The 25,080-nt window shown below is 39.6% G+C and overlaps 3 protein-coding genes and 1 long non-coding RNA gene across 12 annotated transcripts in view; 2 read left to right on the top strand and 2 right to left on the bottom strand.

Moving 5' to 3' along the window:
- dalrd3 (DALR anticodon binding domain containing 3) overlaps positions 1-5,374 on the bottom strand; it is an 11,642-nt gene extending 6,268 nt beyond the window's left edge. The window contains exons 1-3 of the mRNA XM_008413215.3: positions 5,141-5,374; positions 3,647-3,954; positions 3,216-3,529 (exon numbers count right to left, since the gene is read on the bottom strand). Of these exons, the coding sequence (XP_008411437.1) occupies positions 3,216-3,529; positions 3,647-3,954; positions 5,141-5,374 (856 nt within the window). The remainder of the gene's footprint in view (positions 1-3,215; positions 3,530-3,646; positions 3,955-5,140) is intronic.
- On the top strand, positions 2,111-2,493 carry LOC145552198 (uncharacterized). Its single transcript, XR_014088155.1, has 2 exons — positions 2,111-2,208; positions 2,300-2,493. It is a non-coding gene; the product is annotated as an uncharacterized LOC145552198 (long non-coding RNA).
- On the top strand, positions 5,256-18,269 carry LOC103467125 (uncharacterized). Of its 8 annotated transcripts, none has more exons than XR_014088154.1 (4): positions 5,256-5,394; positions 12,919-13,080; positions 13,591-13,693; positions 14,480-18,269. XR_014088154.1 is itself a non-coding variant. In XM_081608822.1 (4 exons), exons 1-3 carry the CDS (start codon positions 5,364-5,366, stop codon positions 13,664-13,666), a joined length of 240 nt encoding a protein of 79 aa, XP_081464948.1. In that variant the 5' UTR covers positions 5,256-5,363; the 3' UTR covers positions 13,667-13,693; positions 14,480-18,269. The 8 variants fall into 8 exon arrangements, 5 of the variants coding, with proteins under 5 accessions (XP_081464948.1, XP_081464945.1, XP_081464947.1 ...); XR_014088153.1 differs by having other exon boundaries at positions 13,508-16,160; positions 17,189-18,269; XR_014088152.1 differs by having other exon boundaries at positions 13,508-16,160; positions 17,186-18,269.
- impdh2 (IMP (inosine 5'-monophosphate) dehydrogenase 2) lies at positions 15,199-25,080 on the bottom strand. 2 transcript variants are annotated; one of them, XM_008413216.3, is made up of 14 exons: positions 24,585-25,070; positions 23,420-23,468; positions 23,081-23,182; positions 22,917-22,991; positions 22,349-22,555; positions 20,862-20,949; positions 20,569-20,768; positions 19,824-19,914; positions 19,453-19,548; positions 17,790-17,933; positions 17,329-17,473; positions 15,979-16,122; positions 15,746-15,829; positions 15,199-15,558 (listed from the first exon to the last, which is right to left on the bottom strand). In XM_008413216.3, the coding sequence occupies exons 1-14, from the start codon at positions 24,680-24,682 to the stop codon at positions 15,537-15,539; spliced, it is 1,545 nt and encodes a 514-aa protein (XP_008411438.1). In that variant the 5' UTR covers positions 24,683-25,070; the 3' UTR covers positions 15,199-15,536. The 2 variants fall into 2 exon arrangements, with proteins under 2 accessions (XP_008411438.1, XP_081464943.1); XM_081608817.1 differs by having other exon boundaries at positions 20,569-20,949; positions 24,585-25,080.

Here is a 25,080-nt window from a genome sequence, read left to right as displayed (position 1 = left end):
CTGTTCAACTGAGACTGAAGTATTGCAGTTTGTTCAGGTGGAACTTTACATATCTGAGTCCTGCCGCCAGACTCTTTTTAGGGACAAGAGACTTTTTTTTCTACCAACACTTTAAAACCAACGATATTTGTTCAGACTTTTGGACCATCAGGAAGCTTAGCATTTAGCATGCTGAGTCCTGAAAATTTTAAAAGGTTTTGATTGTTTTTGTCATTTATCTGCGTATTGCATGGTTTGACATTTGCTGGGGCACCCCCTCTTGGGAAGACTGGCAACATTCTTATTTTTCTTTTTACTTCTCACAGTAAAATTGTGTGCTTAGATCCAGTAGGAAATATACATTTTGGTATATATGTGTGCTAGTGAAACAACAAACAGCTGAACAATTCTTAACCCCAAATAAGCATACCATGCAACACCCCATCTAGTGGGTAAATACAAGCAAAAAATGGCCATTCATATTCAGAACACAAGCCGCCTAACCAGTTAATATTCAACATTTACATTTACATCTTCATTGCCTACAACAAATCAACCCAGGTGAAAAAAAACGTATACTTTAGTATACTTCAAACATACTTAAATTTGTGAAAGTACACTTTAAGTATACTAAATATTAAGTGTACTACCTATAAGTATATCTGAAGTATACTAAAAATACACTTGTACCAATTTCGAAATTAGAACTTTAAACACACTTAAACATAATTGTACCAAAATGCACTTTTAATATATTAAATAAAAGTATACTTTAATTGAACAAAATATGAATGAATATGTATGAATTTTTAAGTGCCTTAATAATCTTTTACTATTTATTAAAATTGCATACAATAAAAAAATGATAATCATGAAGAAAGTACCCAATCCATTTTCAGATGTCTGATGTAAAACCTTATAATCAAAGGCATTAGCTCCAGTTAATATTCCAGACCAGATGGTGGCGGTATTGCACATTTTCATTTATTTAAAAAAACGCCACAAAGAGAAGAGAAAACTTGAATCAGGGAAGATAACGGACGCTGTTCAAATTAGCCATTTTTACTCGCATAATATTGCCTTCAAAGTAGAGGGCCTTGACAATAGTTACTAATTTTGGTAAATTCAAGCTGGTGACGTCCTAATTCGAGTTAGACGAAAAGATAAGGGACAACAACCGAAGGAAATTAAATGTGTGTCACAAAAGGAGCCCCGAGGGATGAAGGCTGCTAAGTGTTGCTAGCTGGTGGTAAGTTTGCTTATTAATTATCTTCCTTTAATTATAAACAGTGCAGTAAAGATATATAACTTACGTTGGTTTCTTAAATAATTATTTTATCAATTTTATTGTGACTTGTATGATTATTACAATGGTAATCATTCATCTTCATGTTATAACTGCATGGAGGCTGTTTGTTTCGACTTATACTTTAATTCATAAACTAACCTGGTTTTAATTAAGCTCCATAAGACAGATAGACTTTGATATTGTGAGGTTGTTGTTCCAACTCGTTCATCAATGATTTTATCTTCAACATATGTTTGCAGTACAACTAAGCAAATGAAGATGAAAGAGGAACCCAGAGAAATCGGGTGTTAGAAAGCCTAAAGACTTTCTGTCTCAGAAGAAGCTCTGACTCCACCAGATCACCAACCAGCTCTAAGGATGAACCTCCACATTGTCTTCATGATGTAAGTTTGTTTTTTGTTTTTTCAATGAGGAGCTAGCTACATTTTCAACAACAAAAACTGCAGTGTTACCAACACTAAGTGCTTAATAAACATGATTTGGTTTAAAGATAACTGGACAGAATTTTTCTCTTCTTGTTAATCTAACATTTATCTTTCTTTTTATTTTATTTGTTGTTGACTTTCAGGGCCCTGTGATGGACTGGTGACCTGTCCAGGGTGAACCCTGCCTCTCATCTGATGGCTGCTGGAGATGGGCACCACCAGCCCCCCTCACCACCCTGCAAGGATCAGCATGTTCAGATCATGGATGGAAAGATTTTAAGGTAGTTTGTCTCCTTAAGTCCACACTTAAAACAGCATCATAGTTAATGCCAACATCAACTGATTCTATGACATTGCTGACTATTTTTTTCTACTTCTAACATAAACAGATAAAGAAGAAACCCAGAAATGTTTTTCCACCCCAGGCATCCGGTCCCAATCATCATCAGTTCTTATGATGTCACATACATGGCGAGTCCACAACGTCTTAAAATTGTAAGTATTATTTTTTTATTTGCCATTTTTCTGTTCTCTTTAAATACAAATGCTTTCTCTGTTTTAATTACTCTATTGTTCTCTTTTGTAGGTTCCTGTAAGGTGCAGTGAACGGAAATGTTCTGTCATTGATCCTCACTTTCATGTTTTATTGTCACACTTAAATTTTCATGTTCATGTGTTCACTTTTGATGTGTAAACTGATAATTTATGTAAAGTTCATAAAGTTGTGAGTAAAATTGGACAATTTTAAAATGTCGGTAATAAAACAAAATATTTGAATTACCTTGGGCATCTTGTCTAATTAATCTTTCCATGTAATTTTAACCTAAAACAATGTAAGTACTGTAGTGTAGTTATGCATATCATGTACAAAATAGGTACGTAGGAATAAAGACTTTCACGAGTAATTAAAATTGTAGTTTATTATCAATAGCAGGAAATCAAAAATAAAAAATTAAGTGTAATTTAAATACATTACTAATATATTGGTATATTTAAAATATATTTGAAGTATATTAAATATATATATTTTGAATATAATTCTGAGACAGAATTATTACACTCAAAATATAATAATTATATCAAAATATAATAATAAAGCTCTGAAATATGATATTTAAAAAGTATACTTTAAGTACACTTGAAATTGTTCCAAAAAAGTATGTATAGTATATTAAAATATACTATTGTAATTTAATACTATTTAAATACTACTAAAGTATACTGAGCACAAAATTAGTTGTTCCAAAATAGTAGTTTAAGTACATTGATAAAAGTATACTAAAGTATGTTAAAATTTAGTAAACTAAAGTATACTTTTTTTCACCTGGGAAGATTTGCAGCTTCATTATAAAACCAGGATTTAAAGAAGTCTCTGAGTCAACTAAGAAACACATTTAATAAAGAAAATGTTCATAATCTTTGTGCAAGGGAGGAGGGGTACAGCATAGAAACTTAACGAGGGTTTTTTTAATACATGCAAAATTCTAAGACCCAGGCCTTACCTTTGCAGGTGCCAAGGGTGGGGTCATACCCTAGCAGCCCCTCCTCTTGGAAAACCTGTTTCAAATTAATTCGGAGCCCTCCTTCATTCTCCTCCTCCTCCGCAGCTTTTCTACCTCCTCCCCCGCTGGTCCTCCTGCCTCTCTCCGTTCCCCTTTCTCTGTACGGAGAGTTCTCTAGCGCTTTCTGGATCTTCTCCTCCCGCTCATCATTAGCGCAGTTAGCGGGAGCCCTCGGCCAATCGATGCCAAGAGCTTGGAGGAAGACGGCGACGTCACTGTCCTCCGGAAGAGTTGGGCAGAAGTAAACTTCAAATCTAAAGGGAGGAAGAATATTCACATTATTAAAAAAAAATAATTAATGAATTAAAATAGTCTGGTCTGGTCACCCTGTTATTCTTCTCTGTTGTCTTAAAATTCCCTCCCGGACTCACCCTTGTCTCCTCAACAGTGCCCCCATGTGGTCAGCGAGCAGAACAGTTCTCAGCTGGCCCAGATTGAGCGTGTCAGGAGTGGGTGTGTTGGATTTAGGGTGCAGCGCAGGACAGTTGAGGACCACACAGCCCTCCCTCTGACTCGAGGGCTTTAGATACTCGGTGGTTCCGCCTGCCAGGACAGCCCTGAAAGCTGCAACCCGGTCCACTCGCAGCCTCAAGCCCTCGCCCATCACCTCCCCACCCGCCACAGGAAGCACCCCACCACCTCGGAGAGACAGAACTCGGGACATGACCGCTGGAGGAACCTGAGTGGAGACATACATAAAAGGGAACAGACTAGAAATAATCAAGTATGTGATACAACTACAACTACAGACATATATGGAAACAGCTCAACAGCGTTTGCGGGTTTGCACCACTCTCATTTAAGAAATGTTTGCAGAGGTCACTAAAGGGCACCTCGTCTTCCCCCACATTGACAAAATCAAACAAATTTGGCACCAATCAACTGTGAAACAAACATGTTGGCTGCACAAACATAGCATAGTTAATTTATATCAATTTCATTTGATTTTGTTGGTACGGGGCTGGCATGGAGCAGGTTGATCTCTTGTGACCTTTGTAAAAAATAAAAAAAAAATCCTAAAAAATATAACTGCACAAACACAGCACAGGTGATTGACACCATATTTTGTTTGATTTTGTAAATATGAAGAGGGTGGCTGAGCTTTGATGATGTCTGGAAGCATTTATTAATATCTTCATGATCGCAACACAAACTAAAACATTTTCTACACGAATGTGTAAAAATGTAAATGAATAGAGAACTTTAAGAGACATGTCTCCACCTAAAAAGGTAAAAGTTGCTTTAATATAGTAGTGCTCATGTGAACTTCTAGCCTGAGTAGTGTGCAGCAAGCTGACCCACATTAGATTTGCAACTCATGGGTAAATAATTACAGCTTCAGGCTGGTAGTGTCTGCTCTCACACAACGGAGGAAAATCAGTGGCTAATTATCAATAAATGGACTCTGACAGTTTCATACATATTTAAATACAGTTTATGGTTTGCCTGATTCCTTTACATAAGTTACAAGCGAGCAAATGTAACTTATCGGTAGCTTTTAACTACAGCCAGTTTTCTGGAGTCAGCCTACGCTTTCATGTAGATAGTTCCGGCCTCTTTTGTTTGATTGGCTGACGTTCAAGCTGTCGAATACCTGAGTAGAATCATTGATACGAACGAGAACTATATTGCACAGCGGAAGAATAAAATGAGGACTTTTGGCGCATGAACTTTTACGTGTTAATTATCAGTAGATAATGTGATGGTACGTCATAAGTGCAGTTGGCGTTCCAAATTTAGTTTGTACGCCTCCAGACAAGAATCTTAAAAGTTTCTTTGTGCACAGCGAACGAGAATTTGAAGTGAGGCACGATTACATCACATGTACATGTTTTTTTATTTTAATGGGTAGACGACTGACCGACCTGTCCGTCCGCATACAGCGTGTTGAGCATCGTGCTCGGGGACAAGAAGTCCCGGTTCCGCAGGTTTTTCGCGCTGCTCTCCTTGAACCAGAGCTTCTCCGGTTCGGGGAACATCCTGTCGCTTTTCCCTCGGCTGGAGCCATGAACGTGTTCACGCTTCCCTCGCAGTGCGGAGCTGAGCGCTCGCACTGTGGAGGTGATCCGCAGAGGCGAGAGCTCCTCGATGTTCTCCATCCTCGCCGCGGCTCTGACAGGTGAGCTGAGCTCCCTATCTGCTCATTCACTCTCCGTTCATGTCCGTTTCGGTGCCGCTGATGGAAGTAGTGGTGGATATGCAGTGTTCTGGCCCGCTACTTGCTGGTCGATGTCAGATATTGGCTGTGTGTGGTGGGGAGGACTGCATTGGTTGTTTACTGTCAGCGGAACTACAGGAAAAGCATGTTTCTCCCGAGATACATTTTGTGGTTGTACCTGTGTGGTGCCATCTAGTGGATTGCAGGAGTAAATGGAACTTGTACTTCAAAATGGGACTTAGAGCAGGTGTTGCCAGTCTATTTTCTCGAACATTTGGCATCAAATATGAATCTGTATCGCTAATACACAACTGCATCTGTTTCATAAAGCGGTAAGCTATAAATAATGACCCAAATTAAATGATTATGACAATGCTGTTTATATATTTATGGTTTTTACCGTTTTCTGTAGTATCTTACTCAATGATGAGACATTTATTTGAATAAAAAAATATATATACACAGTCCACAACAGAACTTGGTGAGGATAGCGGGGGTCACCTTGCATAAGCAACAGGATTACGACCTGAAAAAAACATTGAAGACACCTGTTTATGAACAGGTTCAACCACCCGGCTTTATTGTTTTTTTTTAAAGACATGAAGATGTTTTAATAGTTGATCATAATTTTAAATGTTTGGATTTACATAGATTAATTAGGCAGAATGTTGAGCATCTCTCACAACATTGGGTCTTTTTATGGCCAAGGCATCAGGAGAGCTCCAAGAAAGTTAATATGATATATATTTTTAGATTCTTTAGATACAGGTCCATCTCATAAAAGTAGTATCATTGAAAGTTTATTTCAATTTCAGTGTGGTACAGATTCACCACAGACAGGATGACACATTACAGACATCTATGTGAAAGTTAGGTAAGGGCTTACATAATGAAAACCCCAAATCTATTTTTATAGAAAACTAATTAAAAACTAAAAATTTTTCATCAGTAACCTGGAACAACTCCTGCTCACACACATAAACCAGGCATTGCAAGCAGTGGGGTGACAGCGCTGCTGGTTGTGCACTTTTTTTTCTTTTTCTCTCGCACCTCTCCGTCTTCACCCACTCTTCGCTTCAGCTCTGTCACTATCCCCCGTTGACGGCTTTAAAGTACAGCATCAGTGCATCGCTGCTGCGCATCAGACCAAGGTGAGAAAAAGAGGCCCAGGCCCAGATTTGTAGCTCCTGAAGATGGCTCTGATTGTCTAACAGTAGACAGCTGAGGCCGAAAGTGGACGATGGCTTTCATTTTGAGTGGCTACTGTCCTTTTACATTTTCAGTTCCATTAAAGAAAAGGACGACACAAGTGATGCAGCAAATTTCTAAGTAAGTGGCTGCAACTGAGGCACAGTTCAGAGAGATGGACGCTGCCATGCAGGCGCAGGAAGCTGCTCGACCGCAGCTGTTAATGAACCATGAGAACAACCTCATTAGTCAACTGACATCTATGAGCTAAAAGATAAGTTGAGAAAACCAAGAAAGTAACCTCAAACCCATTCAAAGAGTACTCTCCAGGTTTCCTTCGCCTTCATCCTCCACAGACCTTTGATGGATTCTTTCTGTGTGAGCGACTTCAGCTCAGTACGATTTATTGGGGGTATTTAAAACCTCTGACAGCGGCCTAAGCTCTCACCGGTCTTATCTTACAAAAAGCAATTAAAAAAAGTTATGACTACTGATACCTAGAAACTGTAAGAGGTACTCATTCTGGTTCAAAATGGATCATGTTCGCACTATGGCTGCAGATTTTTATTTTATTTTTTATTGCTGCTCTTTAAATGCGGTTTCCATGATTGCAAAAGATGCTAGAGCAAAACTTCAACCTTTTCTCTTCAAATCCATGTTGTATTAAAAATAATTAAACCACTGATGGGGCCTGCTGCTTGCAGAAGCTAAAGTAGGCTTTCCATTAATTTAATGCTAAAAACCGCTCAAAACCATAGAAAACCTGAAATGGAAACATGGGTGGGAGGAAATCAGAAGAGAGGCTGAGATATGACACCGGTAGAAAAATACGCATTGCAGTAAAAATTAGTTTCACTTGGAGGTCAATATGTTGAAATTTTTATTTTTGTGTGTGTGTCTCAGTGTTGCATCTCCTAAAATGTCACATTTACAAGATGCGTTGAGCTGATCAGAGTGTTATGGGCACATGCTGATTTCTGTTTTTAGTTCAGACTATACTGTAGCTAGAGTGCACTCTTTTTTTTAGATTAAGAATTTAAATGTTCATCAGCATGAATGACATGCAACATAAGAACACCGAGGATCTCTGTAGATCGATTTTTAAGTGGCGAGAAGAGAGATCTACTTCCTGAACGAGCGGCTAAGAAAATGTTGCAACATTTTAAAAGCCAGCCTTTGCCATTCTGAGGCCCGCCACACACGTCAAAATTAGTGTTTTAAGTTTCTGTTATGGTCTGTGTATATTTAGGTAATGCATTCAAAATGAAAGCAGACAACCAGTTTTATTACCTCAGAAAATAAACCCCTTTAAATGGTGAAGGACGGAGTAATAATTTCAGAGAAAATGGATCAAAGTAGAAAATAAACTGTATTTGATCATTTTTATGGCCTCCTGCATTTCTAGCTGCTGTTTTAACGTGACCATCTGCTCTGCTACAGATCAGGACGAATGAATAAATATGAAATATTTATTACAGCAACAGCTCCTGAGCTGCCTGTACGCACGCGGCTCTTTTTAGAGACCAGAGATGCTGCATTCTTTGTGTTGAAGGAAATCTATTATTCACTTCTCACTGACATTAATGTAAAGGTTTGCATGGACAGGTGGAGAAACTCAATTTGTTCTAAAGCTAAACTAAAGTGGCTTATTAAACAAAAATACACACATCCATATATTAAAAACACAACATTTATTAAGACTTTTAACACATTTTAACAGATGGACTCCTTCTACAAATGGCTACTGTTTTTTTGGGGGGGGGTGGTTTAAGTGTTGACACGGATGTCATTCTTGGCTGACACGAAATTCCCGGTTGCATTCATGCTTACCAGCAATCCGGGAGAAAACGTGTCATTGAGGAACAACACCATCATTGGACCGTGAAGGCAAACCGAGAAACCTTTATCCGCAGGTAGCCCTGCTGGTTTTAGTTTCACTTCGTTCCATTTCAAAGCCAATCTGAAGCTAAACATAAAATGGAGGCGGCAGGGAGTAGCTGCCTGTCGTTTTTACTGTGTTGTTTTTACACTGTTCTGTTCTGACCTCATTTTTTTAGATTTCTTTTCACCGCTTACTATTGAGCAATAAAGATTGGCAGTGTGACAAATTGTGCCACCGATTCTGTCACCTTACAGTGGATGTAAAAGGAGGACGCAGTCGGATCGTTGGTCTCGCTGCACAGGTTCTCCTGGTGGGCGCGTCTCCTCGGGGTGTATTGTGCGCCGTGGGATGGAAACGGACCCCATAACCAGCTGGGCCTCAGAATCACAGCTGCATTATGGGTTCCGTTACAATCCCACCCACAAAAGGAGTAAACAGGTTGCAAGGGTGGATTTGTGTCCGGTCAGCTAGAAAGACAAAACTCGGTTAGAAACAGAGAAAAAAATAAATAAATGCTTTTTTCCCCTCCTTGAGTTTTCTACTTCATATTGTAGCGCTGTAGAGAGAAATAAAAACAAGATGTAGTAAAAAATCTTCCCCTAAATCAGTTTTGAACTCCACACAAAACTTTCTATTGTTTTTTTAAATTGTTGCAGAAACTGGTTTGAAAATGGGAACTGACTCTTCTTTCCACTCTGACAAAAACTACTGCGAAATAATGTGGCAGCAATGGTAAAGTAACTTCTGCTCAACATTTTTATTATGCCGGTGTTACTCAGACACACGTGATCAGGAAGGAATTGTCTTTTTTACAGTAATCAGAGTGGAACTTGATGCATTATTGGGTATGAAAAGTATTCAACCTGCTGTAAAGCTGTATTTAGCAGATCACATGGTTATAAAACTTTGTTGGCACCTTAAAGAGTTTCAGTTTTGATTTTGATGAAGCTCAAATTCTGTGTATGAGAGAGTGACTTCTCTAATTCAGCCTGAACTCCGAGATACTCGAGTTAAACCACAAAGCTAGAATTTAATCAGAACTGTTAAATTTCTAAAATAATAATAATCTTAGTTTCCTTATGACTGAAGCTAAAATGCTCTTCAAGATCAAACCTGCTGTGAAATTGCCTACATTTCTTCTGAATGTTTTCTTTTTCTATTTACAAGAAAGTGATTATATATTTTTGCGACTCTTCTGGTTCGGACCTGTTTTTTTTGTTGTTGTTGTTTTGTTTTTTAAACATTTTACATATTTCCAAGAAACGACCTGCAGATTTAGCAGCCAGATTAGATCGATCTAAAGAAAATACCAAAGCTGTGACTCCTCCTTGAAGTTTGCGTCGCGCACGAGAAGGAGCGGCACCAAGATGCCTCTGATGCGTCTGTCGCAACCTAACAGCGTCTCTGACGGCGGAGTCAAAGAATGAAAACAACTTTTATCTCAATTAGAAAGAAGAAGAAAGAGTGGGGGAAACTGCATATTTAAAAACCAGTCTGGAAGTCCAGCAGGGAAGTTGTATGTTTTTTTTCATTTTATGTTGCATGATGGCTTATCTCTCTCGGTATCACTGTGCTGTTATTTAGCGCTCTGTCTTGAAAAACCTGTTATGTATTATCTTTTGTAAGACAAATTGGGGTGGGGGGAGAAACGCAGGAAAGGGCTTGTACAAGAGGTCAGTCTGACGAGGAAGGGCTGATGAGAGGTGATAGAGGAGACGACTGAAAAAGAGATTTAAATGTCTGATTTACCCCGACTGGAAGCTTGACACACCGCAGCTTAAATAAGGCTGAAAACTGACTGACAGAAAATGACCTAAACAACACCTAAGAGATCAACCGTCCTAAACATACTTTCAGTTTGACAGCTGTACTGCAGACCTTCACAGCCTGAAACATTTTCACTTTTGTGCCTGTGAGACATTCATTTTAACCGCCTGCTAAAGCAGTGAAGTGATCCAATATTAGAAAAGTGAGGTGAAATATTAACATGAGTGACAAACGGAAGAATAAAAGAAGAGGGCGGACTGACTTTGAGAGAGAGCCAAATGAATAAAATCAAAGTGAAAACAAAGCGGCAGCCTCTGCATGGGCTTGTGTGTGGATAAATGAGCGGTGGAGTGTGAAGAGTAGGAAATGTTGTTGAGCTCACCATCGTCTCGGAGCAGCAGGTCGTCCTCCGCAGCGCTGCCTGCCAACAGCTCTGTTAGTCCAAACTTCCTCTTTAAATACTCCAGAGATTCATTTCACTTTCACTTCTCCTGAGCAGACCAAACTCCTCCTTTCCTTCCTTTGTCCACTAACTCCCTGCCTCCTCTCCCTTCTGCCTCTGGGCAGACGTTTTTTTTTTTTTCTGTCTATTATTCTCTATTATTATTCTCTATTGATTGTTGGTAATACTCCATATGAAATGTTTTCTTTGTTTTTAAACGGAAGGATGTGCATTTTCAGATAGCAGTGTTTTCATACCACCACAATAAAATCCATATTTGATTTGAGCAGGTCCCATTAAAATACATTAACTTGCATAAGTATTCAGCCCCTTTGAACTTTTTAACTTTGCGCAAACTAATCACAAACTTTGATGTATTTTAATGGGATTTTATGTGATGGATCATACAAAATAACGCAGAGTTGTGAAAACGAATAAATAGATAAAATATAGTGTAAAGAATTGCCTTAATTTCTATAAATAACAGAGTTCAGCTTTTCTGTGAGGGCCTCTCCTGTATTGGAGGGGGGAAAAAACATGAAGACCAGCGAATGTAGCAGACAGGTCAGGGAGAAAGTTGTGGAGAAGTTTGAACAAAGCAGGTGTAGGCTGTAGATCAATATTGCAACATTTGAACATCTGACAGCACTGTGTTCAACCAATCATCCTAAAATAAGCTCCATGGCTGGTAGATCTTATTTTATCATGTGCAGTTTAAGGAGATAAAAAATGTTTTGGCCTTCAGTTGAAACCAGATATTTACATGCACTGAATAAAAACACACATTTGTTTACTAAACTCTCTGAAGTTAAATCAAACCAAACATTTATTGTCTAGCTTATTTAAAATTAACCAAATAATTTATATTTGCTAAAATCCATAGAACTTAGAAATATTTTTGACCTTTTTTGCTGTAATTTTCCTCAAATTCAAAAATTTCAGTATCAGAGATAACTATTTTAAGCTGTCTTGACTTTTGGGTTTCTTTCCACAAACTTCTCACAATAGTTTGTTGGAGTTCTGGCTCTTCCTCAGGTGGACCTTTTGATAGCCGCTTCACACCTTCCCACAAAACTTCTCCATAAAACTGAGATTGGGGCTTTGTAGTAAAACATCGACTTTGTTGTGCTTAACCCACATTATAACCACTCTGTCTGCTTAGGGTCACTGTCCATTTGGGCTTGACCCAAATCACACGTTTTAAAATACAGATATCCCCGATACTGACCAAATGTATGTAACCAATTGGATTCAAGGAAAGTTGCAAAAAAAACATAAAAAAACATAAACCAGTTCACGCTACGTTTTCTGGCATTTAGCAAATGGAAATAATGAGCTACTTTTGGTAGATGAATGATGGAGTCTGTAAAAGTTCTAAATACTAAATGTTTCATTTTAAAAGCTAAAGAAATTAAACTAAAATATTTAAAATATATTTCCATTTTTCAGATTTTAGAACTATATGGTGTAACTTTTACCAAGGGAACAAAACATGTTTTTAGGATGAGGCCAGCAGAGTGAGTTCTCAAAAAAAAAACAAACATGGAAGATACACAAGCCATTTAAAAATATAATGCAAATAGTTTGAAGCTAAATATATCCCTTCTGTTTTAGATATTCTACGCAGGCCTTTCATAAAACACGCAGAAGAACTCTTCAGCTACCCTTTCTTGCCTAAATTTCAATAAAATATTCTGACCTGTCAAAATATAAAAAAAACACCCATCGAGTTTTCAGTCTCTCCTATCAGATAATTCAGTAATTTCATGCATTTTGCTCACTTCTTGTACTGGTTCGGATTGGATTCATCATGGATTCATTACAGTTGAGCACAAAATGATTCATACCCCTGGTTGAATGCATTCAAATACGAAGCTTGCACTGTGTTAAGTGAGTGACGTCCAACATTAACTGTCAATACAGGTTGTGTTTTGTAGGCAATAGAAATTTGTATTTTAAGTAAGAGAAAAATGAACATATTTTATAATTTCGTTGACGGGACATTAGCAATGATGTGTCCGTAACAATGAAACTCTGGTTGTGACAGTAAACGCAGGTGACTGTAGCACAGCTAGCATCTGGCTGTGGTAAACTTTCATGAAGCGCCGTTTTTTAATTTTTTTATTTTAGTTCTCATGGGAAAAGCTAATCTCTCTGCCAGGCTAATGGAGGTCTGTGGATGTACTCTTCCTCTCTGTCTAATTAGAAACATCTGAGCGCCTCATGATGGATGATGTGAGACAGGTGTGGCCAACCGAGCGTGACGGGGACGACTCCCATCAGGTCCGTCTGGGTTTCAGCCTGGAAAGTCCGGAGGATTCAGAGGAGCATCTGATCCTCTCTGGAGACCTGGAGGAGGAAGGTGGAGGTGAGACGGGAGGAGACGAGCTGTTTGCTTGTTCTTTGGTTCATTGCAACTCATTAATGATGGGCTTTGGACCAGTCATTTGTTAGAGGTTTAGCAGTAAAGAAACATGTGCATTATTTAGTTAAATTTTTGACTTGAATAAATATAAAATAGTTTTCCCCATAACAAGTATGGTTGTTTCAACCTTTCCACATTTTGTCATGTTTTAAACAGAACTGTGTTTTTTTGTGGCTTTTCTGATGAAAACATTTTCATTTCAGGATAAATCAAGATCATGAATGCCCTCGGTGGCTGTGGTAGAGTGTAAAGTTAAACTGCCAAAATGTTGTAATGGAATTGAAGAGCACCTTTTTAAAGTTTTCACGTAAATGTACTTTTGGGACTATACAAATAAAAACTGATCTGACTGATTGTTGATGTGTTTTAGGTCTGGTCTTCGTTTGGATTTTCCAACACATGTTGATGCTTTGTTCTAAACCACTGCATTGTGCCAATGGTTGTTCTAAACAGTTCCTGAACCTCCACCCAACTTTCTACAGCAGAACCTCCATCCTTTCTGACCAAGCAGCTTCGCTGTCCATGCTGAAGAAATGAACAGATCTCAAAGCCTGGGGTACAGTTTTCTAACCCAACCATGAAATAACCTTCTCCACATCTTTGTCCTTGTTGTCTGCTGTGTTTCTTGGTCTTCGTGATGAACAAACCCAAACAGCTAAATCAGAGAGGAGACATTAAAACACACACAGCCAGACTCTGTTTAGGTGACACCAGAAGGCAATTTGTTCCACTGGAGGTTATTTAGACTCATCAGAGTAAAGGGAGCTTTGTGTCGATGGATAATAAAGGACGTCTTTACTTCCCTGCAAGGTGCTGTAGGTTTACTCTCCATGAAGTTTGGATGACTTGCAGTAAAGAGCATCTGTAGTCCGAGGCTAAGATTTTTTATATTTTTTTTATTTTAAATATAGATACAAAAACAAGATTGAGGTTTTGCATTTGCTAAAACATTGTTCTTGTCATTAAGTTGGAAACTTTTTCTTTTACATCTTCCACAAGTAACTTCCTTTAGGAAAACAATGCATCAATCTTCTTCCAGATGTTTTTTTTTTTATTAAAACTTTATTAAAATGTTGGTTCTTTAAAAATGACAAATTTTCTACAGTAGGTATGTAAAATAAAATCTTAATGTACGTCTCTAAATGAGGATTTTTGGCTGCATTGAGGATAAAAATGGCTCTTTGGACTGTAAAGGTTGCAGAGTTCTGGTTTAGGTGATACCAAGTCGTTTCTTCCCTTAGATTAAAATATATCCTCACTGCCCGTCTGACTTTCATTACAAGCAAAGTTAAGGCCAACAGTTCACCACATGCCCTCAGCTGAATCCTTTTGTCCCTTGCAGACTCAGTTTCTCACTACAAGCTGTAACAAGTCCTCATGGGATATGAGCCCACCCCCCCTCCAGGTAATGAGACCCTAGTAACTAACCGGCTGATAAATTGCTGCTTCACTCTTAACCCTTTCATGCACAATGGTCACTACAGTGGACAGCTATCGAAAAGCCATAGCCATTTTCTTTTGTTTGTGGATTTTTATGTTATAAATGCGCACAGACCACTGAAGTGAACACTAATGCATAATAAAATACACTATCAACTACTTGCCATCAGCTGCAAATGCAAGAAACTTTTGTTAAATCCAATATGGCTGACAAAAAAAAAAAAAGCATGTGGACCGGATCTGGTCCCTCCTACTATAGATGACTCTTGCAGGTAAAAAAAAAAAAGACATCAGATAACCCCTAAAGAACGATACTAATGTATTTTTCAAATAACTTTGTATTTGGAGAAAATTAAAATTGATTACCAAAAAAAAAAAAAAAAAAAATTCCTTTTTCTTATGCCTTAATAAAAAAAATCCTGACAAATGATCATAATTCATGCATGAAAGGGTTAAATACTGCAAAGGTAGGTTAGGTATATTCTTAGACGCAAACTGCTTCTTCTTAAGCTTGTTTAATTATATGCAGACTGACTTACATATAAGTTGCTAGTAGTTAAGGAATAAAAGTACTTTCTGAATTTTGACTTTAATCTTCTAGACAACAAAAACAGACAAGTGTGAAAAACAATGAGGCCTTTAATCGTTTAGTTTTGTTTCTTTTGCTTTAAAATGGACAAACATGGAGATAATCTCATCACAATAGGAGTGAACTTCCCTCATTCAACTCATACATGCACATATTAATAAAAGCTAATTTCTCAACATTCTCCATTACACACACACACACACACACACACACACCCCTACAATGCATAGATGACACTGATAGGAAGACTAATGGATCTCTGGAAGAGCAGTGATTTAGTGTAATCTGAAGTCGGCTGCAGGATTCGACGCAGGTCTTGGAAGCAGTTGTAGTGTCATCCGCTGGACTCCAGCTGAACGCTCCGCTCCTCTCAAAACAGACGTTTTTCGTAACTGTGGGAAAGTCAGAGGCAGAGATCACACGACTCGTTCAGCGTCCAAACTGAGGCACCAAGAGGAAGTCGAACAGAAGGCTTGTGTGATTGTGGTGAAGACATGAAACTAGCAGATCATTAGGACAATGGAATGTGAAACCGAGTAAAAGCAGAGTGGAAAGTACCAGTTTGTGTGTTTTATATACCTGTGCAGACTGTGGACTCCGCCCTCTATCTGAGCTGATGATGTTCTCTTTTCAAATTTCAGCTCTCCAGAGTACATCAGGGCTCTAGAAGGACAAAAAAACGAACCGTTACGCCACCAGATGTTGACGGCTCAACAAACCGTCTCCAAGCTCATCTGTACCTCTTATCACTGAACTGGGTGATACAAGAGGTACAGATGAGCGACACTTTGATGGTGTCAGCGCAGCCTTACCTGAGCTGGGTGAGGCTTTTGGCGCCGATGTCTTGACAGGAGTGCTGAGTGCCGGCCAGTAGGTAGGGGACAAACTTGTGGATGGAGCCTTTGTCCTGCACGGCTCCAGAAACGCCTTGAGCAACTTTAATGTTGTCGCTCTCGCTGTGAAGGAAGAGATGGAAAAGTGAAGAGTTGGTTAGGTGAGTCTGGTGGGGGTCAGACCTGCTTAACTTGGGTAAATGTCAGTAACCTTCATTCATTTCTTAAATCTGATTTCAGATCAGTCAGGATACACCTTACTTAACTTAAACGGCTTTACATGATGACAATAAAACTGACTTCCAGTAGCCCACGTCACCATATCCTGTTTACAACACAAAACATGTTTGAGCCAATAAATTATGAACCGCATTTAACAGCAGCGACACAAAGTTGTGTCCATAGGAGTTTTGCTTTCATTTCTTTCTACTCAGCTTTACGCTGCCACACCAGTATTTACAATCAGGTTGAAGTTTGGACTTTAACTAGGCCTTTGCGACACCTTGACTCCTTTCTTTTTCAGCCGTTCTGTTGGACAAATGGTGTGTTTTGTGTTCATGGTTGATTCAATGACAGCAAGAGGTTTAGGTCCTTTGGATGCGACACAAGCCCAAATCATCAACACTTGACTGCCATGCATACAGCTGGTACAGAAAGTCTTCTGACATGCATCATATCCAAAAATCTCTTTTTTGGTCTTTAATTCCACATTTATTTAGTCTTTTTACTAATTCCCTGAGCATAGCACTGCTTCACATTGTCAGAAAACTGGCTGCAGTCCAATGTTTTTACTCAACTACCTCTCTTGACTGTGAGCTTATTTTTCTAAAAGGCAGTCAGAAATTTGTTGCAGTGGGACTGCAGAATGATAGTTGGGAATACCCTTACAACCCCTCCCAGATTAATGGGCATCACCGATTGAACTTTTCAAGCACATCTTTTCCGTTTTGGTTTTGTACATTTGAGATGCTAGAACTTTTTATACTCTAGAACAGATTTTTTTTTCTCGTCTGTAAAGCCTCCTAATTGAAAGAGGATGCGCTTTCATGTAGTCATGACTGTATTAAGATCAAGTGCAAAACTCCTCCTTGCTGCACTTTGGTTTTTATGAAGTTCCTGTGGGGAAAAAAATCACTGCATGAAGACATTTCAGACATTTCCTGAAATATCTGCCACTCTTTTCTAGCAGGCTCATCAGTCTGTGCCACAAGACGCAGTCTAGATACCACGGAGAATGAAATGAGGAAGATGTGACGAAAGCTGGGGGAGTAAAAAAAAAAAAAGAAAAGCAGAATACTGTGGCAGCAGGACGTCGTGTGGATTGCGTACCTGAAGTATCTGTTCTGGGAGCCGAGGTTTTTGTCCATGGCGTCCAGGGAGCCCATGCCGCGGTATTTCTTCAACCGGATCCCGTCAGAAAAGAAATATTCACCAGGAGCTTCGCTGGTGGCAGCCAGCAGAGAACCCATCATCACTGCGCGCACATACACATAAAAATGTTTCACACGAAGTAGTTTCTGGGGCAAATCTATTTAGAATATGCAACATGGTCACTCAAGCTACAATGGTGTGTTGAGTGACTGGTTCACCATCTGAAAACTATATAACTATGAACCAAATAAAAAGGATTCAACTTCTAAAAAAAATCTCGAAACAAAAGGTACACACCTTCGAACTGCAGATTTTTACATTTCCGTCTATTGCTACAGGCACATAGGCACACTTACATTGACGTATATCGCATCGTGTGTAAAACTTATTTCCAAGCGTATTTCCATCGTCATCCTCACCTGTTGATGCTCCCAGAGCCAGGGCTTTGGCGATGTGCCCAACAGTCTGGATGCCACCGTCAGCGATGACGGGCACACAGAAACGTCTGGCGTACTCGGAAACTTTATAAACGGCTGTGGCCTGGGGTCTGCCGCACGCCAGCACTGAGAAAACAGAGACAAAGGAGTTACCGTGGATGGCCAAGGAAGACTAAATGTTTAACTCTAGTCTGGTGACTGGGCTTTACAGCTGTGCTCTTCACATCTTTTTAAAGTCTGGTATTTGTTCTTTTCTGGTTTTACAGATCTATCAAAGTAAAACATACAGAATTCATGTAAGCTCATTTGATTTAAAAATAAAAAATAAAGTGCATGCCGTGTTATAATGCAGGAAGTGATAAAAGAATACACGAGTGAAAACACAAGCTGATAATGTGCTTTTTTGTGTTTGCTACATGTGAAAATGAGGAAATTAAAGCTGCCACCTCAGCACAAAAAATATCTAGCCGTGTCCACAACTCTCTGTATTACTCATCTGCCAGCATTTAGCTGAATACAGCCGGCTGATAGGTTTCTGAAACCAACCAATCAGTGTCAAGAAACAGGAACAAGGACATTCAGTAGTAAAGTTATTCACGTTCTAACCTGATTTTATGGTGCGTAATGTCAGGATGACACAGTTTCCACTCATTGGAACTTCCTCCAGTGTGCATGAAAGGCATTGGCAAAAAAAAATGCTAAAAGGCTCCTCCTTTCATTTACTCACCATAAAATATTTGATTGAAAAAGTCCAGGAAATCATTGTTAAGAGGAACATCTTTGCTCTCCTTATATGCATTCATGAAAGTGATCAAACTGCTGCTCAAAACTTTAGGAAAAAAGTCTTTATTTACATTCATCTTCCTGTTTAGAAAACAAAAATACTCAGGAATAAAAGGATGAAGCTTTAGTTTGAGCTGTCCTCAACCTTCTTTCAACTTTTGGTATCCTGCTGCATCACTAGAGAGCAAAAGGTCAGAAAAGTTGGTGGAGGAAGACCATGAGTCACACCTGGATGGTTACTGGATCAATGGACGCAGGAGCAAACAAACCCCAAAAACTACATCCACAGATGCAAAGCTGTTACCAGAAAGCCTTAAATCAGGGATTGAAATTTTTAATAAAAGCTGTGACTGTAGAGGAGCCTTCAACCTGTGCTGACCAGTTTATTTTGTGTCACACCTGGTTTGAAGAAGTATTTTACAGCTCATGTTTAGAAACATCCAAAAATATTAAGATTGACGTTTTTAACTGCCTTTATCATATAATACTATCAATTACCACAATTTGAGTGCTTACTTTGCACTAACTGTACATTCACTGCAAATAAGGCACTTTCAGAATCCAAACTGATGTCCAAATGGATGCAACTTGTTTTTGTCCATCTATCACCTGTATTACAAACAAGAACCACAGCCCAGAAAAATTAAAAGAAGTAAAAAAAAAAAAACAACAACAACAAAGAAAAGGTATTTCACATCCATCTGGGATGTAGCATTAGTGTTCTTGTTACAAACTTGCAGATTCTTACACCATTTTCCCCTAAACAAACTGAACTGAAACTTCAGGATCAAACAGAAAGATGAGAGCGGAAGGAGCGGAGTTGTGTGTTTTATGAGTTTGGCCACGTTTCTGTGTTCCTCACCTTCCTGTGTGATGCAGATGGAGCCGCTGCCCATCCCCACTCTCAGGGCATCCACGCCTGCATCAATGAGGTTCTTGGCCTGAGCTGCAGTCACCACTGCCACAGACAGGGGGCGACAGAGGATCAGTTAGAACTCAGCCAGAACCTCAGAACTCAGAGAATTTAAGATTTTTCACTGAAATTTTATATTTTTGATACGTTGCCTGTCAAAGCTAATGACAAAAATACGATGTATGCTTCTTCTATCACAATAATCTGCTTTTAGAGAATAAATGGCCTCCAGAACAATATTTCCAAACTTTCACTTGGGAAGCAGAGATAGTCAAGCACACGTTTACATTTCAGAAGAAGAAATTAATCTGTGTGGTTACCATTGCCTCCAATAACTTGTAAATTGGGGTACTTTTCTTTAATGTATTTGATCATGTTGATCTGGTAGATGGAGTTGCCCTGAGACGAGTCCTGTGGACAGAAGCACATCATCATCATCATCATCACTGTGACGTTATTGCAGATATCTCTGTGTACAGATGTAATTGATGAATGGTAGGACAAGATGAAGTAAGGAGGAAAGTCGGGGGGACACAAAGAAGGAAGCAAGGGAGGGAGGATAAAAAAGAGGAAGAAGGGAACGGATGACAAAGGAGGAAGAAGAAAAGGAAAGACATAAAAGAGGTAGGAGGCACAAGGATTGACGCAATGAATAAGTTGAAGTATGAAAAACTAGAGAGGGGACAGAAGAAACAAGGAAAGATGCAAGTTGAGGACAAATGAAAGCAAAGTAGAAAACGTGGAAGAAAGAGGACAGAGGGAATAAAGGTATAATACAATAAAGGAATCCAGGGAAGTTGGACACAAGGAAGAAAAGGAAGTAACAAATGGGAAATGAGGAAGAAAGGTAGGACACATAGGGAAATAATCAAGAAGTGGAGATTTGCCCCGATGAAGAAAGGACACCAGAAAGGAAAGGAGGGAGGACAGACAAACACAACGACTGTCGGACGCTGAAATCAAACTCCATAGTTCCCCAGACTGGTCCAGCAAAGACTCTGGAGCCTCTAGACACGGTCTTCCTCCTCGCCCCTGCAGACCACCAGTAGAGGCAGAAGTGCTCACCAGTACGACCGCGTCCACGCCGCTCTGCACCAGCAGGTCCAGTCTGTACTTGTCATCATTGTGGGTTCCAATGGCGGCGCCACACAGCAGCTGCTTCCGGGAGTCTTTGGAGGCCAGAGGGAAGTCCCGGTTCTTCTTCAAGTCTGTCCGCGCAATAATGGCCACCAGGGAGCCCTCCGAATTCACGATGGGAAGTTTACCTGCAGCAGGAACCAGGTGAACACACCGAGTTTCACTTTGGCTACATTTAAAAGAAGCAAGTTGTGCAAAATGTGTTTTTTTTTCCCCTCCACCTTTCTTGCTTCTCTGGAGGATTTCATTGGCTTCTTTCAACGTCACTCCAGCTGGAGCAACTACTAAATCCTCCTCCTTAGTCATCACCTGAAATATTGGTAAGAACAGCACACTCATTATTACTTATTCACCTCATAATAATCTTTTACTTCACAAACCCAAAGTTTTTTTTGTGATATTAAGGACATAAAGCAAATCAGAGAGACAAATCAGAAACAATGTGTCCTACATTTATATTCAGATGGCTTTTTGTAGAACTCATCTCAACCTTTTACACGCATATAGAGACTGAAAGATTTTCCCAAATCTTCACAAAGAAGCACAAATCTTGTCAAATTAGAACATTTCTGTAAGCAACAATTTATAAATCTGGCCAAAGATTTTGATTGATTGACAGCTATATTCTTAAGGTGATAAATACCTCATTGCAGTCAGGTTGTGTCCCATCTACTCTTAAACATGCTGTGATCAAATCCCTTCTTAAAAAACCCAATCTAGACTCCAGTGACCTAGCAAATTTCAGGCCCATTTCTAAATTGCCTTTTTTATCTAAAATTCTTGAAAAATTAGTTTTTATTCAGCTTGAAATGTTTTTAAAAGATAATATAACTGAGAAGTTTCAGTCTGGGTTTAAAGTTGCTCATAGCACTGAATCTGCCTTGCTCCGAGTGTATACTGATCTCCTCTTAACAGTTGATTCAGGCAACGTTGCAGTTTTATTACTTCTAGATCTGAGCGCCGCATTTGACACTGTAGATCATCAGATTCTCTGACATAGATTAAAACACTGTGTTGGCCTGAGGGGCTCAGTATTCGAATGGTTTAACTCTTACTTAGAAAACAGAACCTTCTCTGTTCATCTTGACCAATCCTGTTCTGGGGCCAGATCTTTAAAGTATGGTGTTGCCCAAGGGTCAATTTTAGGGCCCGTTTTGTTTATCTTGTATTTACAGCTTCTTGGTAAGATTAAAAAAAAAAAATTATATTTCCTTTCTTTACTTTGCTGATTACATCCAGATTTATTTGCCCCTTAAAATGCAAAATGGTACAAATGATTCTCTTCAGCTGTTGCTAAACTGTTTAGCTGAAGTTAAATTATGGATGGGAAAAAACTTTCACCTCAATGAAAGCAAAACTCAAGTTCTATTATTTGGTCAAAAACTTCAGACTACAAATCCAGATCAGATTCTTGGTTCCTTGGCTCGGTCTTGTCAGACCTCTGCTAGGAATCTTGGTTTCACTTTTGACAACTCTTTAAAGTTAGATAAACAAGTTAGTTCTAATCACATCCATTTCAAATAAAGTTTTTGTATTGGGACAAAAGCACTCTAAATACTTTAGCAGGGCGCTGTAGCAAACAATACACAGTTAAATGATTAAACTCAAAACTGCCTAAAATAGCTACTGAGCCCAACAGAAGGTAAAAAAAAAACATTTAACTTTGTTGAAACCTGACAAATGTTTTAAGTTTATGAATATTCCTCACCTCGCCTAGTGGCAGGTTGTGGTCCTCCTCTTTCAGGAAATCGATATCTCTGGACGAGATGATCCCCACCAGCTTGCCGCCCATCTTGCCATTGTCTGTAATGGGGATGCCACAGAAGCCGTGGCGCGCCTTGGCTTGGAAGACGTCTCGCACTCGCTCTTGGGGGCTCATCACCACTGGGTCTGTGATGAAGCCCTGCTCGTACCGCTGGAGGGAGGGAGGAAGCGTGGGAAAACCGGGAATTGGGATGTGGAAGGATCGGAGGGGGGCAGCGGAGAGAGTAACACAGGGAACATAAAGCAATCACTGACTACGTTCTACAGCTGGGAGACGAGCAACACGGAGAAAACAAAAAAAAATGTGCTCTAAAAGGATCAACAGACAACATTACTGCCTCCCCAGGAAATGGGACAAACATGCAAAATAAAGACAGAGAAATGATGAAAATGGGGATGGACGAATAAAAACAAAGAAAACATCTTAGATCAAACGAAGTCGTTACATCGTAAGAAGAAGTGTAACCAAAACGGCAGAAGAAGAGAGAGACAGTGACGCTTTCATTCAGTACCTTGACTTTGCGAACTTCATTCGCCTGGAATTCTGGAGTACAGTTGTGGTGGATGAAGCCGATGCCCCCCGTTAACTGAGACAAAAATAACACGTGAGTGAGTGAGCGAGTGAGTGAGCATCGCTGCATCCTAAAGAAAGCCCTGCGTCTCTGCGATCGCTCACCGCCATGGCGATGGCCATGTTGGCCTCCGTTACCGTGTCCATCGGGGACGAGATGAACGGCGTCTTCATGGTGATCTGTTTGGTGAGCGCTGATGTCAAGTCCTGAACGAGAGACGCACGTCAAAATACTTCTGCTTGGCCTGCAAATCTGTGTTAGCCACTTCAGTTCACGTCTCACAGCGCTGAAACATGGCTCACGCACCCGTTCATTCTTTTAATGTCACACTTGGGGAAAACCAACAAGAATTTATCTGGAATTATACAGACTTTGTGCAATCCGATCATTTCCAGTCGGAGCGTAATGGAGAGGCTGCAGCCTGTTTGTCCATATTTACTCACCACTTGTTCAGCTGTAAAATCGATGTAGCCAGGTAAAATCAGGAAGTCACTGAAGGAGAGAAAGAATAGCTGGTTACACATTTATCCATCCTAGGAGCTTCATAAACTCATCCTCATAAAGTAGAGTTAACCGATTTAGAAACTAAGCATTTACACACCTAGGTTAGTTAAAAACGTCCAAACTTAAAGCCAGCACTGGCTGCTTAAACATACCCAGCCTCTTTACACAAATAGGAGATACAAATTGAATAGAATTAAAACTAGTTTGATCTGTTTGTGTTGTTCCAAGTTCACAGAGCTCCAATACATTTTTCACATCAAAATCTCTACATTTTCAGACTTGCATTAGTTTATTCTGAATTTATGCCTTTGTTGGTGTGTGTGTGTGTTTTTTCCTTCAATGATAAGGCTTCAAATATGAATCTAAACCAGACGGCTGGAAGAATGGATGACAAGAAAGGATAGTTAGCAGACTGGCAAGATTGATAGATAATGGGATAGAGAATAAAGTTTAGAGATAGTAGTATTATAAGTGCATATAGTCACACTTCCACAGAGCTTTACAATTTCCAGACCATTAAGATCCTTCGATTCAAAGACTAAGCTAATCTTTATGACTGGCAAACATAATAAAACAAACTTCATTGAGCAAGTTCAAGCTATGACATGAATTTCATACTTGAGCACCTCAGTGTATTATATTTTCAGAAGACCAGTTAAACAAGAAATAAAGCTGAAAACAGAGTGAGTGTCGGCCGGTAAGCCAAGCACTGGTGGTTTTTCACATGGGCCATATGGCTCTGCACCCAGGGGATCTTTACATCACAGGGTGGTCTGAGCAACAACAAACTGCTACAGTAACAGAGCAATAATGAGATTAAATATTGGCTCTAGTTGTAAAAACACTAAAATAATCGCATTTCAAAACGTTGTTAGGATCACCCCGACATCTTTTAAAGGTCTTTCTAATAATAATTTACAAGGAGTGACATTCATACAATACCCAACAGTGAATACTACTGTAACACAGGAGGCATAAAGCATTTTTAACCAAGTAATCCCGTTTTAATATTAAACTATGACGTTCTGTTAAGAAATCCCCATGTTTCAAATACGAGCAACGTCAAATTTAAACCCAAGTTATTGGTGTTTATCTAGTGTTTACTTGTATGTGAGTCCATCTCCACAGTTGAACAGCTGCTGTCCCGTCAGCCCGTCCTCCGGTACGTAACTGGTCTCCCCGCTGATCAGGTAGTCCGCCATAGTCCAACTCTCCAGAACCAAACTAAGAAACTCCAGGTATTGAGGGGGCGCAGAATTTGAAACCGGAGGGACACACCGGCTCGACAACGACACGGAGCCAGAACCTTCCTCCCTCTTGCCGTGAGTTGAGCTCCGTCCGTTAAGCTAACGGCCGCACCTTCCTCCAGCAGCTGTTAAATGTCCTCCTGTCTGGGTGTGCTTAACTGTTTAAACCAAGCAAAAACGCGGAGTGTGTAGAATGATTTTGTCCTTCATCAGGCCTCTCCGCCTCCACTGGCCTGCTGCTCATGTTCAGTCCACACGTGCAACCTGCTTCTGACAGTTTCCGACACTGACATTCACATCCGGGTAATTCGCTCCTCGGTTTTTTTTTTTTTTTTCTTAAGAATCACCAAAAA

Source organism: Poecilia reticulata, chromosome 7, assembly GCF_904066995.2.
Source record: "Poecilia reticulata chromosome 7, P_reticulata-male-v2, whole genome shotgun sequence".
Lineage (NCBI taxonomy): Eukaryota > Metazoa > Chordata > Actinopteri > Cyprinodontiformes > Poeciliidae > Poecilia > Poecilia reticulata.
This window is presented reverse-complemented; position numbering and strand designations above follow the sequence as displayed.

Excerpts from the sequence above, each read along its gene's own strand:
- LOC103467125 (XM_081608819.1), top strand. The coding sequence starts at position 5,364 with ATGTTCTCCATCCTCGCCGCGGCTCTGACAG. Across the intron at positions 5,395-12,918 it reads CCTCGCCGCGGCTCTGACAG|AAACATCTGAGCGCCTCATG; the intron begins GTGAGCTGAGCT and ends CTGTCTAATTAG. Across the intron at positions 13,081-13,507 it reads CCTGGAGGAGGAAGGTGGAG|GTCTGGTCTTCGTTTGGATT; the intron begins GTGAGACGGGAG and ends GATGTGTTTTAG.
- impdh2 (XM_081608817.1), bottom strand. The coding sequence starts at position 24,682 with ATGGCGGACTACCTGATCAGCGGGGAGACCAGTTACGTACCGGAGGAC. Across the intron at positions 17,474-17,789 it reads GGCTCTGGGAGCATCAACAG|TGATGATGGGTTCTCTGCTG; the intron begins GTGAGGATGACG and ends ATGTGCGCGCAG. Across the intron at positions 15,559-15,745 it reads GGAGTCCACAGTCTGCACAG|TTACGAAAAACGTCTGTTTT; the intron begins GTATATAAAACA and ends ACTTTCCCACAG.